Raw genomic sequence first — 15,330 nt, forward strand, 5'->3', positions numbered from 1 at the left:
ACCTTCGCTTTGTCATGCCTTTACTTCGTCTGCATCTTCACATTGTGAAAGTGGCAATGCACGTGGTTATGGTTAGGGTTGGGATGAAGGGGTGGCATGGCAGTAGAATACGTGGTAAAAAAGAAGGGGCGTGTCTCTCCCTTTAATTAAGAAGAGAATGCTAGGGGATGCGAAAGACAGAAGTAAAGGTACATGTGACTAAGTGAATGTTTGGGGAAGTGACTGCAGGGCAAGTCAATACAGACATCCCACTGAACTATCCCCAACCTTGTTCCGCTGAGGAGAAAGCTTAGCTCTTATCAATAAGCAGGAGGCTAACTGGGAACCCCCCAAAGCTAGGCCAAAATGTAATGAAACATGGGGTGTTACGAGAAACAGGCCTTGTTATGTCTCAGGCCTCATAGGGATAGTGTTCACCTGGTCCCATCATACAAAACAGCTTGTGGAGGTCTACAGTGGTCTCCATACTGATGGCTACACAGGACATGCATGCCCACACGTGCACCCACACACTGGCTGACACTCTGACACAGGCATCAGTAGTGTCATTATTCACAAGTGATTTAATTGTTTGCATGCTACCCAGTTGTCACCAATGCATGATACTTCTAACGCATGTGTTTAGTCTCTGAAATGTTCTTTACTTAAGTCAGCATCAGGGTGAAGACCATCATTTTGGAGTTGGGGTGCGGCTGGAACTAGAGGACCTGGATTTGGTTGGTTCGGGGTCCTGCGGTCTCACGGGGCACGTTTCGCCATACTTGTCGGTTTGCTGGAACTCCAGCACTAGCCGCATTGTCTCGTCCACACTGCGCCCTACCTGGAGATCATTGACGGTGACCTGGCGCAACATTCCACTGGCATCGATGATGAAGAGCCCCCGGAAGGCTACACCTGCATCCTCTTTGTAGACCCCATAGCTCCTGGAGATGGCGTGGGTCGGGTCTGACAGCAAAGGGATGGTAATCTGGCCTAGCCCTCCATCTTTGCGGGCGGTACCGACCCAGGCCTGGTGGGCCATGTGCGAGTCCACGGAGCAAGCCATCACCTCACAGTTGATTTTCTTGTACTCCTCGATGCGATCGCTGAAGGCGATAATCTCCGTTGGGCAGATATAGGTGAAGTCCATAGGGTAGAAGAAAAACACCAGGTACTTCCCTTTGTAGTCTGACAGTCTCAGCTGTTTAAACTGACCATCGGGCATAAGAGCGGTTGCCTGGAAATCGGGAGCAGGCTTTGTAAGTTGCGCCCTGCCTATAGACATTGTGGCAGGCGGTACAGGGGAAAGCTTTGCCGCTGAAAGAATCAGACCACTTGATTCCACTGAAGCCCCCAACACAGGATGATGGGCTGAGCATGTCAGCCAACATGAACAGCTGGGAAGGCTGTGCTGAAGAGTTCCATGACATCACAAGGCTCCCTGGAACAAAGTGGGCTTCATAATGACCTGCAGCCAGCATTGTGATGTCACACCGCTGAGTGGGGAGCAAGGGAAGGAAGTGCCACTCCTTGTTCAGCTTTTGGTGTACTTGTGCTGCTTCAATTCTAAATGTCGTTGTTAGAGGGGCAAATTTACCTATTTTTTATTCACAAGTGACCTTTGCTTATTGTTTCTCAACTTCAAATTGGGTTTATGTTTTTCTCTAGTGCATTCTGAGACTTATACTGAACTGGCTCCCACTGCAAGCCCGTTTCAGCTTTGAATCCTGCTGCATCATCTACAAAGCTGTCACCCTGAAGCCCCCTCTCACTGGTAGCTCACTTAGAAACTCAGCATCTCCGGGGGGCTGCAATCCACCAGAAGTAAGGAAATGTGCAGACTTGAATTACGACTTTACGGGAAGAAAAGAACCAGAAGACAGGCCTTCTCTGTCTATGCTCCAAGACTCTGGAACCTCCCTGTCAACATCAGACTTGCTCCCATCACTTCTACAGTTCAGGAAAGAGCTCTAGACCTTCCTTTTCAAAGAATGGCTCCTCCCTAACACCCACGTCCACACACCCTGCACTGCACTCGCTACCTGCGACTCAGTGATATGCTCTCCACTGCCCCCCCCTCATCCCTACCCCGGTTGTTTGTAGATCCCTTGCTTCCAATGGCTGGCCCTTACCCTCCCCTGCTAGCTCCCTGCCCCCTTTTTTTTCCCTCTGCTTCTTTCACTGTGTTCTTCCCCCTGTATTTGTAAAGAGCTCCGTTGCTTCCCAAAGCTAGTTCCATGCTCAATAAAGACCTGAATAATGACCCACATAATGATTGTGCTGGACATGCCATCCAACATTTCAAAACAATGAAATGGGAGTTTTTGCCCCAGAAAGAGGGACATTTGCTTTTTTTCCCCAATTAATTTGCACTGGGGTAAAAGTCAATTTTCAGCGGAAGAAAAATGTTGTAAAATATCTACCTTTTCGGGATGAAAAATTGGGAGTTGCGGGAAAACATTAAAGGGAGTTTTTCATAATAGTCCTGGACTACTGGAAATGGAAAAAAAGGACTCTGGGCTGGGGGGGGGCTCCCCTGTGCAGTGGTGGGTCATAAGTGGGAGGGGCTTTGGGGCAGAGTTCTAGCCCAGTTTAAACAGCACTCTAGATTTTCAAGGAACCCAATCCAGGCGATTTGCATAAACGCATAGCAAAGAGCATTTTGACAACATAATAATGACCACATACTTATATATTTGAAATTGTTCTGTCAAAGTGATTCAAGCATGAAACCAGAGCTCTCAGTGTTCCCCTGGAAATGCGTGAGGTCATTCTGTCCTTGTTCCCCCTCTTAGTTTTCCGGGACTTGTCATTTCTTCTTTCCCATTTGAAATTTAGGAAAACTACAAAATCCAGAATTCCAAACAAACACAGGCCTGGATGTTTTTTTCATGAATGGCCATGGGAAACTTGAGAGCTCTGATGACACTCTTCTGGGCAATAAGTGCAAATGAGGGTCTCTGCTCTTTTTATCTGTCTCAATATATGCGATCCTTGGGACTGTTTCCCACAGAGCTCATCCTTTCATCGTGCATTCTTGCATATAGGCAAGTCTTCTAAAGCAAGGCCTGTGGTTGAACGTGGGAGTCCTTGCTAGGTCGCAGCTCTTGGTGACCGTTTAGGCTAGGTTGTGGGCGCTCGGGCAAGACACCCTTAGCCCAGTGGGCGCTCTGGCCGTGGGCGCTCTGGCAAGACTTTACTTTGCTTAGACAGGCTCCGCATTGTTCCGGCCCATTTCCTATCCCGTGGTACTGGATATATAATGTGAAAAGATCTGGAAAACTACAAGTCACAGCATTCAAAAATGAAACAAGTACATTTCAAATGTTCAACATTCACATATAAACCTGAACGAAAAGAGAAATGCTCCTTTCTCGGCGGCAGCTCTGTGTTCAGGTTGGTGGAGTGAGGTCAACGCCTGGAAGCTTCGGGAAGCAAGAGCGGGCAGATATCAGACTACGCTATCACTCCGGGAATTGACATCAGCGGCCCAGAAGAAAGGAAAAACTCTGTCTCGTATGTGCGTTGTCAGGCGGCGAGGGCAGGCCACGTTATCTTACCAAAAAGGTACTCTCGCCCGGCGTCTGTGTCTAGAGGAAGAAAAACGAAATAAGGCAAATGCCCTTTCAAACTAATTCCAAAACAAGCTCAGCTCCACACATTAGGGAAAAAAAAGAAGACAGGAGTGAAAATATAGCATACAAACGAAGCAGTCAACATCCATCGAGCAGCAGTGCACGTATTTGTAGTATTAAAATGCAAGGGGGCTTATATCCAAAAGTAAGAAAAGGTACGTCATGCGTTCTTTCATCTGCATTACAAACTAATATTTCATTGATCAATTATTTGTTTTTAATCAGGTCCGGCAATCCTTTTCAAAGATGGCCGCCTTGTAGAGTGCGCTTAGGCAGCAGGGCCTCAATACCTAATCCTCCACACTCGCGTGAAATGGGGGTTTAGATTCTATTAAAGACAAGGAGGCGAATATTATGCATAAAACATGCATTACTTACCATAATAGCATTTCCGATGATTGTATCTGCTTAGATTCACATGCTGTGCATATGGTCCGACATCCAGAGGTAACCGCGGAGTATTGCATCTTGTCTTTCGGGGACTGAAAGGGGACGTCGGCATAGGCGTGTCTGAAACACTATCCCTATCGTGACGTGTGTATTACCCAAAATCCCTCACGCGCCGAGGTCCCTCCGATTGTATTGTATATGAGGGAGCCCAAGGCTATAGTGAGTGAGTACATGAAGAGAGAAAGTAGTAAGAAGTCTATGTTCCTTCCACCCCGAGCGGGGAGGCAGGGAGGGCGCTTGTGAATCTAAGCAGATACAATCATCAGAAATGCTATTACGGTAAGTAATGCATGTCTTCTGATGCTTGTTAATCTGCTTAGAATCACATGCGGTGCATAGACTAGCGTGCAGTACCCGGAGTTGGAGGTGGGTTGTGAGAAGGAACAGTAGAGAAAAGATGTCTTAGTACTGCTTGTCCCACCTGAGAATCAGACCTAGAATGAGTGTCTAGGCAATAGTGTTTTGTAAAGGTGTGTACAGAACTCCAGGTTGCCGCTTTGCAAATGGACTCTAGGGGAACATTTGCAATGAATGCTATGGATGCCCCAGTGCCTCGAGTAGAATGTGCTCTAGGCTTGAAGGGCAGTTCTCTCTTTGCAAGAGCATAACATAGTGTGATGCATTTAACAATCCACCTTGATATTGCTGATTTAGAGACAGGGTCCCCTTCTCTACCAGCTGCCACTGAAACAAAGAATTGTTTAGTTGTCCTCAGTGGTTTAGTTCGATCCATGTAGAACATGACTGCCCTGCGCACATCTAGTGTGTGAAGGCTTCTTTCGGCCATGTTAGTAGGTCTCTGGAAGAATGTGGTTAGTTCGATTGACTGGTTCACATGGAACTACGAAATAAATTACGGCACAAATCTGGGATGTGTGCGCAGAACTACCTTATCCCTGTGGACTGTAACAAAAGGGTCCAAAACCGAGAGGGCCTGTAGTTCGCTAACTCTTCTGATAGAAGTGATAGCTACTAGAAAGGCTGTCTTGTAAATCAGGTCTTTCAGACTAGTTTTATGCATAGGCTCAAAAGGGGGTCCCATGAGCCTAGTTAAAACCACATTTAGATCCCACCCAGAGGCTGGGTGAGTGATGGGGGGATACATTCTTTTAACCCCTTCCATAAAGGCTTTAATCACAGGTATTTTCCACCACGACACCTTCTGCTGTGACGTGGTGTAGGCTGACAATGCCACTAGGTGAACCTTTAAGGAATTGAAGACTAACCCAGAGTCCAACAGATGGGTTAGATATAACACAATGTGTGAAGGCGAGCAATCGGTGGGATTGATGCCTTTGGAACTGCACCAGATGGCAAAACGTTTCCGTTTGCTGGCATAGCAATAACGTGTGTTAGGCTTTCTTGCCTCCCTCAGTATGTCCATGCATCTTCGAGGGAGTTGCAGATGTCCAAACTCTATGACTTCAGGAGCCAGGCTGCTAAATTCAGAGTTTGTGGGCATGGGTGCAGAGTCTCCCCCCTATCCTAAGACAACATGTTGTACGGGCCGGGCAGCTTGACTGGTGGGGAGAGGGACATTTCCATCAGGTGCGCGAACCAAGGTTGGTGGACCCACATGGGAGCCACCAGAATCATGGTGACTGGTTCCTGGTGCATCTTGTGTACTATCTTGTTCAGAAGGGGAGTCGGGGGGGAAAAGCGTAGACAAATTTCCCTGACCAAGTTATCCAGAGACTGTTCCCCTTGGATCGGTTCTGGGGGTACCTGGAGGCGTAATCCTTGCATTGGGCTTGTAAGAAGATTCAATTCAACACTACAGCTAAGTCAATGCCTAGTCTGGGATACTGAATGGAAACCCTTATTGATATATCTTTACGTCCAGTTCATGAGTTCTGGATGACTACCCCTATATAACACCCCTCTCTTAGAATCCCCCTAACCCCACTGAGCCAAGAAGTAGTTCTGTTTTGCAAGTTTAAAAGGTTTATTTGAGAATTTAAACAATATATATATATATATATATATCACACTTTATAATAAATTAATATCTGATAGTACACTTAGACATATGATGTTGATCAACAATGGGTCATCTGGCACTAGCGCACTTCTTTACAATCAACGAGGAGTTAGTATAGGATGGATAAAGTAGCAAAACTACTTTTATGATTTCAAGGGAAAAGCAATGAGGAATAAAATGCAGTACAGAAATACTTGATATGATTTTAGCAAAAGATAAAATAATCACTTTTTCTATGGCAATTCACCCCCCTCCCCTATGCAATGTAAGAAATAGAAGGAGATGGAAGTAACACACACAGTTCTTAGGAATGCGATCAAATATAATTCAGTTCACCCCAGCAAGCTTAGATCACAGATAGAAGTTTGAAACACAGGCCCAAAATGCTTTTAAAAGGTGATGGCAATGAAGTGAGAAATATGCTGAAAATGCTTTTAATTCCCTTCAGGATGTTCAGGGTGAGTGAGAGATACTTGGGATGAGTTCAGGCTCACTTTAGCAATGATTCAGGGATGGTTCTTAAGAGGCAAACGAATTTTTAGCAAAGGAAAGCAAAAAGCTGCTATCTTTTTACAGGTAAAGAAATCAGGCCAAATCGCAAATCGCGGAAAAATTTGCGAGTGCGTGAATCGTGATTACGGAAAAAGTATAAGGAGTAGATTCTAAGCTTTTCAGAGGAAAGTTAAATCTCGTTCCTAGCCCAAACGGTTCCAGAGATACAGACGATTAAGTAAAGGTAGTTTTTCGGATTTAAAGTAAACTCAAAATGACAAGTGACAGCTTGCAGCTTCAGAATTGACAAGTGACAGTGGCACAGCTTTACAAATGACAGGTGACAGTTAGGAGGCAGTTCTACTTAGGTTAAATAGATTGAATTATATTACTTTAAACTAAGAGATTTGGTTTTTTGCCCCGTCCTAGCTGTACTCACAATATATTTGGAAGGACTGGGTCTCGTCATGGATCTGATCAATCAGGCTAGCGGCACTTCACAGCGATCTAGTCTCTGGGTCTGCGGTTCTGCACGGTCTGGTCTGGTCTGGCACTGGTCTGGCACTGGTCTGGTCTGTCCGGATACAGCGGTCTCTGCACGGCTCCTGGATCTCTGCACTGGTACTGGCAAAAGTTCTTGGCAAGGGATTCAAGCAGCTCGTCCGGCTGTGAGTAGCTTGCAATGATTTGAGGCCTGCTGCAGAGAACTCAGCTTGTGGTTTTAGGACTCTGATTTAGGTTCTAAAGTATAAGTTCTAGGTTCTGGAGTATGTAGCTGGAGTCAGTCTGGAACTGGTATCTTCTGGAAGTTGTGTGGTCCGGCAAAACGCTCCCCAGCAACTGGATTTGAATGTCCCTACCTAGCTTCCAGTGGCTCTTTTTATGTGTTTTGAAAATGGGTGTGTGCCTGGGCCTAGCTAAGCCTGCCCCTCTCTACTTGTCATTGGCCCAATTCTCCCCTCTCCCATGATTGGGGGAAGGAAATGTGAGTCAGAGTGATGCTGTAGGTTTTATGGGTCAGAGGATCTTCCCCTGGTCAGTTTGCCCGCAAATCTATATTTGACTCAAATACATATTGCACAGATACACAGTGGTTTAAAATTACATGCACCCATCACATATCACATGAAGTATACTCTGTTCAAACTCTGCTGTTCCTAAGAGCTTGCATCCAGAAATGGCAACATTTTGCGCTTTTTAGTGGGTTTTGCAATATCGGACATTTACCCAAATTTACACACATGTGCTCAAGGAGTATGGACATTAATTGATGAAGTGTCAGATTTTTAACATGCAGACATTTGGAGTGAGACCCTATTTTCCGCTAGCAACCCCTCAGAATACACCACAGGGTCCTAACGCATCTCAAAATGTTCACAGAAAAATCACAAGAATTATGGTATCATTTAGATAATTTTGACAAGTCCGCACCATGAGTTATACATCTTTCTTAAAATCATATTCTGGCCAACAGGGGTGTGTCTTCCCAGGTCACATGGTGGAGAAACCAGTCTATCCACTTTTTTTAAGCTCAGCCTGTCCTCAGAGGGGGCTGCCCCTCCCCGTTTCTGCCAAGAGGAAGCCACTTTTACGACGCCCCCAATATAACATTTGCCTGAGTCCAGGACAGGCCTTTGTTCAACTCCCTGTAGCTGCTCCACCCCTAATCTAATCAGAGAGGTGACATCTCCTTTTGGCAAGGGGAAGAGTGGCTGAGCAGGTTTTAACTCCTGTGGGGGTAGATGTCAGGCAGAATTGGAATCTCTTTAAGCCAGTTTTTAGCTACATGTCAATTTTTCGTTCCCAGTTTAAATCACTTACGATTTTTACATACACATTAAATAATTACTTCCTTCAAGTCATTTCAGAATATAGTTTTACATTGTATCCACCTGTTAGCAAGTCTTTCCTTGGTCTGGTTTTGTTTCATTTGTTCAGTTTTACACAAAAGTCTGGTGGTTTTAAAACGCCGGCTTTCTGATAGTGGTGAGTTGTCATGCTGAGAACCTGGTGTCTGCAGAAGCTGCTGAACCCCCGACAATCCACCCAAAATGTGGCACTCTGAGCTGACATAAATATAACTGCTCAGTTTACCTCACTTTCAGGGGAAAGGGGGAAGGGACAAAGAAACAAACACCAGGCTGGAAGCTATCAACTCGCTGGTTCTTCACCTGTAGTTAAAACATAAACATGCAATATAACTCATTACTCATGGGTTACTATACTAACCTTAAACTCTAAATCCTTAATCAAAATAGTTTTAAAACCATACCTGGTTCTTCTCTTCAGAATGCCCAGAGAAGTGAAAAGCAGACAAGACTTCCTTACTTGTGGACCAGAATCTTATAGATAATTCAGCCTTCTCAGTAGGTCCATGAATGTAAATTAACTTTGTAGTTAGTCTGCTCAAATCAAAGATTAATGAAACAAGGTCTTCAAGTAAGATTTATGAAGTTCTTTTAAGCTCTTGTATTTGTTTTGAATATTTTATTTGCAGAGAGTCTTTTTCTCAGGAACAAATTTAACTTACGCTGGAATCTTCATGTGGAAAGCCAGAAACCGCGGGAAGAAAAAAATCACGCGCCTTTTCTCCAAATCGCGGGAAATACGCACACGCGTAAAAACGCACTTGCGCTAAGTCCAAGACGCAATATAAATTTCACACGCTTTCCTCCAAGTCGTGGGAAACACGCACACGCGCTGATGATTCAATTCGCAGGTAAAACGCACTCGCGCTGAAATCCAAGACGCGATCAAAATTACACGCGCTTTCCTCCAAGTCGCGGGAAACACGCACACGCGCAGACGATTCAATTCGCGGGTAAAACGCACTCGCGCTAAAATCCAAGACGCGATAAAAATTACACGCGCTTTCCTCCAAGTCGCGGGAAACACGCACACGCGCTGACGACTCAATTCGCGGGTAAAACGCACTCGCGCTAATGTCCAACTACTTACGAATAAATACGTACACGCACAACATACACACGCGCTTATATTATCATGCGGAAAAAACCCTTGCATAAACGAACAGTAAACGCGAATCCAAAGTACACGTTCGTGCTTCACTCTCACGCGCAGAGACACACGCGCGGGCGAAAAGTAACGGACAAAAAACTCTTGCGCTAGTTTGATTTGACATGTAGCGATAAAAACAAACGTACGCGCTTCAATCTTTTTAGATACAGATTTGATTTCAGTCCCTTAGATAAATATAACCTTTTTACAAGTTCAACAAATCTGGTAAGTCACTTATCTTGAATAAGACTTGAAAACTTCTTTTCTCAGAATAAATGGAAGTTTCTGACTCCTGTCCTGTGTCTCCACCAAACTCCAAACATGACTCCTGTTATACTTTCAGATCTTCCGCTCAACCGCTAGAAACTTGTCACCCTTGACAAAGTTAAGCAGGAGCAACAAGGCACACGACCTCTCAGCTCGGCAAGGACGATGAAAGGCAGTTTAGAATGTTCATTGTCCTCCCTATAAACAATCTCCAGCCAATCAGAATTTAAACTGAGAACCTCCATCTTGGCTTGGGACAATCTCCATAGACTGCAATAAAGGTTAAGGGCAAAATTGGCTGTATAAAAATATAACCCATAATAACTTCCTAAAACCTTTCTATACTAAATATGTGTCTCCCCTGACCCAATGTAAGTGAGTATATGATACTGTATGTAAAGAATATGTCACTCCAACCTGACAGTACCTGACAGTACCCCCCCTCCTGACGCCCAGTCCCTGGGCCACACTTCAATGGAAATTTTTTATGGAATCTTTCTACCAAACGAGGAGCATGTACATCACTAGCTTTCTCCCAAATGCGCTCTTCAGGACCAAAGCCCTCCCAATCAATGAGATACTGTAGCTTTCCTCTTACTCTTCTAGAGTCCAGAATTCTTTTAACCAGAAATTCTTCCGAAGCATCTTCCTCAATCACAACTGCCGAAGGAGTAGGTGTTAATATAGTTCCTTTAACCACAGGTTTTAATAAACTAACATGGAAAGTTGGATGAGTTTTCATATGACTGGGTAATTTAAGACGAACAGCCAATGGATTAATCACCTTTTCAACAACAAACGGTCCTACGAAATGAGGACAAAACTTATTTCTTCCTTTAATTCTCAAAAACTTGGTTGATAACCACACCAAATCTCCCTCACTATATTGAGGACTAATCTTCCTTTTACGGTCAGCAAACTCTTTGTATTTTTGTTTACTCTCCACCAACACCCCTTTTGCTTTTTCCAAATTTCTTTTCATAACTTCTAGTCTCCTTTCGACTTCTGGGTTTCTAGAATCATTATTAATCTCAATACTAAGAAAATGTGGATGAAAACCTCATCCCAAATAAAACGGAGACATAGAGGTGGCATCCTTACTACAGTTGTTATATGCGAATTCTGCAACCCACAACAAATCTACCCACTCTTCACCTGTCTGCAGATAACACCTCAAATATTTTTCCAACTCCTGATTTATCCTTTCTACCTGCCCATTGGTTTCTGGATGGTAACCTGATGATAAACATACCTCCACTCCCAATCTCTTACAAAAAGCTCTCCAAAACTTAGAAATAAATTTAGAACCTCTATCTGAGATGACCTGACTAGGAATTCCATGCAATCTTACCACTTCTTGCAAGAAACTATGAGCTAAACTATCATCAGTAACCTCTCCCTTCATTGCAATGAAATGTGCTTCTTTGGTGAGTAAATCAACTACAACCAATACCGAAGTACAACCTTTATCTTGTGGAAGATCTGTGATGAAATCTAAAGACACTGAGTACCAAGGCCGCGGTGGAACTGGTAACGGCTCCAATAACCCATAAGGCTTTCCGATGAGATTCTTAGATCTAGCACAAATTTCACAGGTCTTAACAAAATTGAGGGTATCTTGTCGAATTCGTTCCCACCAAAAATGTCTTCTGATCAACTCGAGAGTCTTCCGATACCATGGATGTCCTGCCAAGACAGATTTGTGACACTCCTTCAACATTCTTTCTCTAAGTTCAATTGATGGTAAGTAGAGTCTGTCATCTAAATAAGGTAAACCATCTTTAATTTTGCGAGCTGGATCCAAACAAACCCAATCTTCAAGTTGTGTCTCAGAAATGGATTCCCTTACTTTCTTGAAGATTTCGTTCTCCTTTTCAACCCCAGCAAGAACAAAACGTTCTGGAGCGATCAATGGAAGAGGCTCACAAACCGACTTAACCTCACTTTCTGGCAACTGCCGTGACAGGGCATCTGCCTTTTTATTTTGATTACCTGGCTTAAAAGTAACTATAAAGTCATAATCCGCAAAAAATAATGACCACCTAAGTTGTCGAGGTGTCAGAGTTTTTGCTGTCTTCAAAAAGAGTACATTTCGGTGGTCAGTTAATACAGTCACAGTGTGACGTGCTCCTTTTAAAAAATGTCGCCATTCTTCAAATGCTACTTTGATAGCAAGAAGCTCTCGGTCTGAAATGGTGTAATTTTCCTCTGCAGGTGAAAATCTCTTAGAAAAGTAAGCCACTGGATGCAATTGTCCTGTAACATTATGCCTCTGAGACAACACTGCTCCCATTGCCACATTTGAAGGATCACCCTCTACAAAAAATGGTTTGGAAGTATCAGGATGAATCAAAATAGGAGAGGTAATGAATTTCTCCTTCAAAATATGAAAAGCCTCATCAGCCTTAGCTTCCCAAACAAATGGAACTCCTTTTCTTAAAAGTCGAGTAATTGGAGCTACTAAACTGGAAAAGCCTTCAATGAATCTTCGGTAAAAATTGGCAAATCCCAAAAAGCTCTGGATCTCCTTCACCTTAGTTGGAGTAGGCCAATCACGAACGGCTTCCACCTTTTTTGGATTCTTTCCAGACCACAAGGAGTAATCACAAATCCTAAAAATTCTACCGAATCCGTATGGAACTGACTCTTCTCCAATTTAGCAAAAAGATTATTCTCTCTCAATTTCCTCAAGACCTGTCGAACGTGAATTTTGTGTTTCTCCAAATTCTGTGAAAAAATCAAAATGACGTCAATATAGACGATAACAAAAACATCAAGAAATTCCCGAAGAACCTCGTCAATAAAAAATTGAAAAGCCGCTGGGGCATTGCAAAGACCGAAAGGCAACACTTGGTACTCGTACAGGCCAAATCTGGTTTTAAATGCCGTCTTCCACTCATCCCCCTCTTGGACCCTTACAAGATGATAAGCTCCACGTAAATCCAACTTAGAAAATATGGTTGCACCTTGGATTTGATTTAACATTTCTGAAATGAGAGGGAGAGGATACCGATTTTTCACTGTCATTCTATTTACTGCCCTGTAATCTATACAAGTTCTGAGAGAACCATCAGCTTTCGGCACAAAGAACAATGGCGAGCCTGCCGGCGATTGAGAGTGCCGAATAAATCCCTTAGCCAAATTTTCCTTTAAATATTCTTTCAAATAGTCATTCTCTTTTTCAGTTAAGGCATAAACCCTACTGCTTGGTAAAATAGCTCCAGGCTCCAACTCTATCTTGCCGTCAAAAGGCCTATGAGGAGGCAACTCACCAGCTTCCTTTTCATCAAAAACATCCCAAAAATCCTGATAACAAGTTGGAAGTTCACCCACAACTGCTCCAATGTCAAAACCTATTGCCCCTCTTTCTGCAAGCGAGAATGAAACGGAATTCACAACTTTTTCTTTCTCTTCAAAAGATTTTCCTGAAAGACAATGTTCCTGACAAAAGGTTGATTCTAAGGATACAATTCTTGCACTCCAATCTATTCTGGGATTATGAAGTGTAAGCCAGGGCATACCCAAAATAGTTTTCAAGATTGGAGCGTCAATTAACTCAAAAGAGATATTTTATTTATGACCTCCAGTCATCTCCATCTCAAGTAACTCTGTATTATGAGTGATTGGACCTGAAGAAAGAGATGTCCCATCAACTGCTCCAACCTGCTCCATTTCTTTCTTAGCAACAATAGGAATACATAGAGTTTTAGCCAATCCTCTATCCATAAAATTAGCCGTAGCTCCTGAATCAATAATAATTGGCCCAGAACCTAAAAATACCTTTTCAAACATCAAGGATACGTTCACCGTTATGTGAGGAACCGCTGTCTGTATTGTGTTTGCCACTTGTTGTACTCTGCCTGAAGATTTGGAGATCTTCTTGGGAGTAAAAGGACAGGTTTCAAGAAAATGACCACTCCTACCACAGTATAAGCACAAATTATTCTCCCTTCTTCTTGCCTTCTCTTCCTTGGACAATGGACCTCTCACCCGGCTCTGCTGGTCAATTATCTTTGACTTCACTTCTCTGTTCACCACCTCAACTTTAGGCCTCTCCATTCTTCCCGGAAACCTAACCTCTCCCTGAGTACGTCTACGCTCAGAACGTCTTTCTGTTAAACGAAAATCCAACTGTACCACCAAATCAATTAAGGCATCTAAAGTATTTGGTCGCTCCAAAACTCCAGCCAGAGCATCTTTTAACTCATCCTTTAAGCCCCTATAAAATAAGGAAGCCCTCTTCTCCACTGGCCATTTACTTTCTAAAATTAAAGTTCTAAATTGAGTGATATAAGAAATCAACTCCTTTCCTCCCTGGCACAGTTCCAGTAATTCTCCATCAACCTCTAAAGATAACTGTCTCTTATCAAACATTTTCTTAAATTCTGTCTGGAAAAGGGAATAATTATTCAAAGCCAAATTCTTTTGACTAACCAAAAGACTTCCCCACGCAGAAGCTTCTCCAGATAAATATGATAAGATGAAAGTTACCTTTGAAGCATCTGTGGAAAACAACTCTGGACGACTTAGAAAATGCAATTCACACTGAGTCTGAAAGATTTGAAACTTTCTAGAATCTCCTAAGAAACGTTCTGGGGCTGCCAAAGGAACAGGCATAACTAAAGTTCCTAAACCTCTCTCTGCCCCCCTGGGAAGCCTAGGTTCTTGTTCTTCTCCTACTCTTACCAACTCAGGTGGGTTTCTTGCACCTTCCGAAACTTCACCTTCTCTTTCTTGTATTTGTGTTACCTTTAAATTTAACTCATCCATTCTTTGACAAAGACTTGAATACTCTTGATGAGCCACCCGTAACTCTTCTCTCATTTCCCTAACCATTACTCCCAATGCCTCCATGGTTGTCTCGTCGGGGTTCATAACAGCTCGAGCAGACACTTTTTTTTTTATTATTGGCCTTTCATACTGTCATGCTGAGAACCTGGTGTCTGCAGAAGCTGCTGAACCCCCGACAATCCACCCAAAATGTGGCACTCTGAGCTGACATAAATATAACTGCTCAGTTTACCTCACTTTCAGGGGAAAGGGGGAAGGGACAAAGAAACAAACACCAGGCTGGAAGCTATCAACTCGCTGGTTCTTCACCTGTAGTTAAAACATAAACATGCAATATACCTCATTACTCATGGGTTACTATACTAACCTTAAACTCTAAATCCTTAATCAAAATAGTTTAAAAACCATACCTGGTTCTTCTCTTCAGAATGCCCAGAGAAGTGAAAAGCAGACAAGACTTCCTTACTTGTGGACCAGAATCTTATAGATAATTCAGCCTTCTCAGTAGGTCCATGAATGTAAATTAACTTTGTAGTTAGTCTGCTCAAATCAAAGATTCTTGAACAAGGTCTTCAAGTAAGATTTATGAAGTTCTTTTAAGCTCTTGTATTTGTTTTTAATATTTTATTTGTAGAGAGTCTTTTTCTCAGGAACAAATTTAACTTGCGCTGAAATCTTCACGTGGAAAGCCAGAAACCGCGGGAAGAAAAAATCACA

At 43.2% G+C, this 15,330-nt stretch overlaps 1 protein-coding gene across 1 annotated transcript; it reads right to left on the reverse strand.

The window, feature by feature from the left end:
* Nucleotides 1–543: 543 nt before the first annotated feature.
* On the reverse strand, nucleotides 544–1,375 carry LOC138528259 (peroxiredoxin-like). Its single transcript, XM_069639710.1, has one exon. The coding sequence runs from the start codon at nucleotides 1,262–1,264 to the stop codon at nucleotides 671–673; it is 594 nt and encodes a 197-aa protein (XP_069495811.1). The 5' UTR covers nucleotides 1,265–1,375; the 3' UTR covers nucleotides 544–670.
* Nucleotides 1,376–15,330: the final 13,955 nt, after the last annotated feature.

The sequence above is a fragment of the Ambystoma mexicanum genome, chromosome 7q, assembly GCF_040938575.1.
Source record: "Ambystoma mexicanum isolate Mex_15411 chromosome 7q, UKY_AmexF1_1, whole genome shotgun sequence".
Taxonomy (NCBI): Eukaryota; Metazoa; Chordata; class Amphibia; order Caudata; family Ambystomatidae; genus Ambystoma; species Ambystoma mexicanum.

Excerpts from the sequence above, each read along its gene's own strand:
- LOC138528259 (XM_069639710.1), bottom strand. The coding sequence starts at position 1,264 with ATGTCTATAGGCAGGGCGCAACTTACAAAGCCTGCTCCCGATTTCCAG.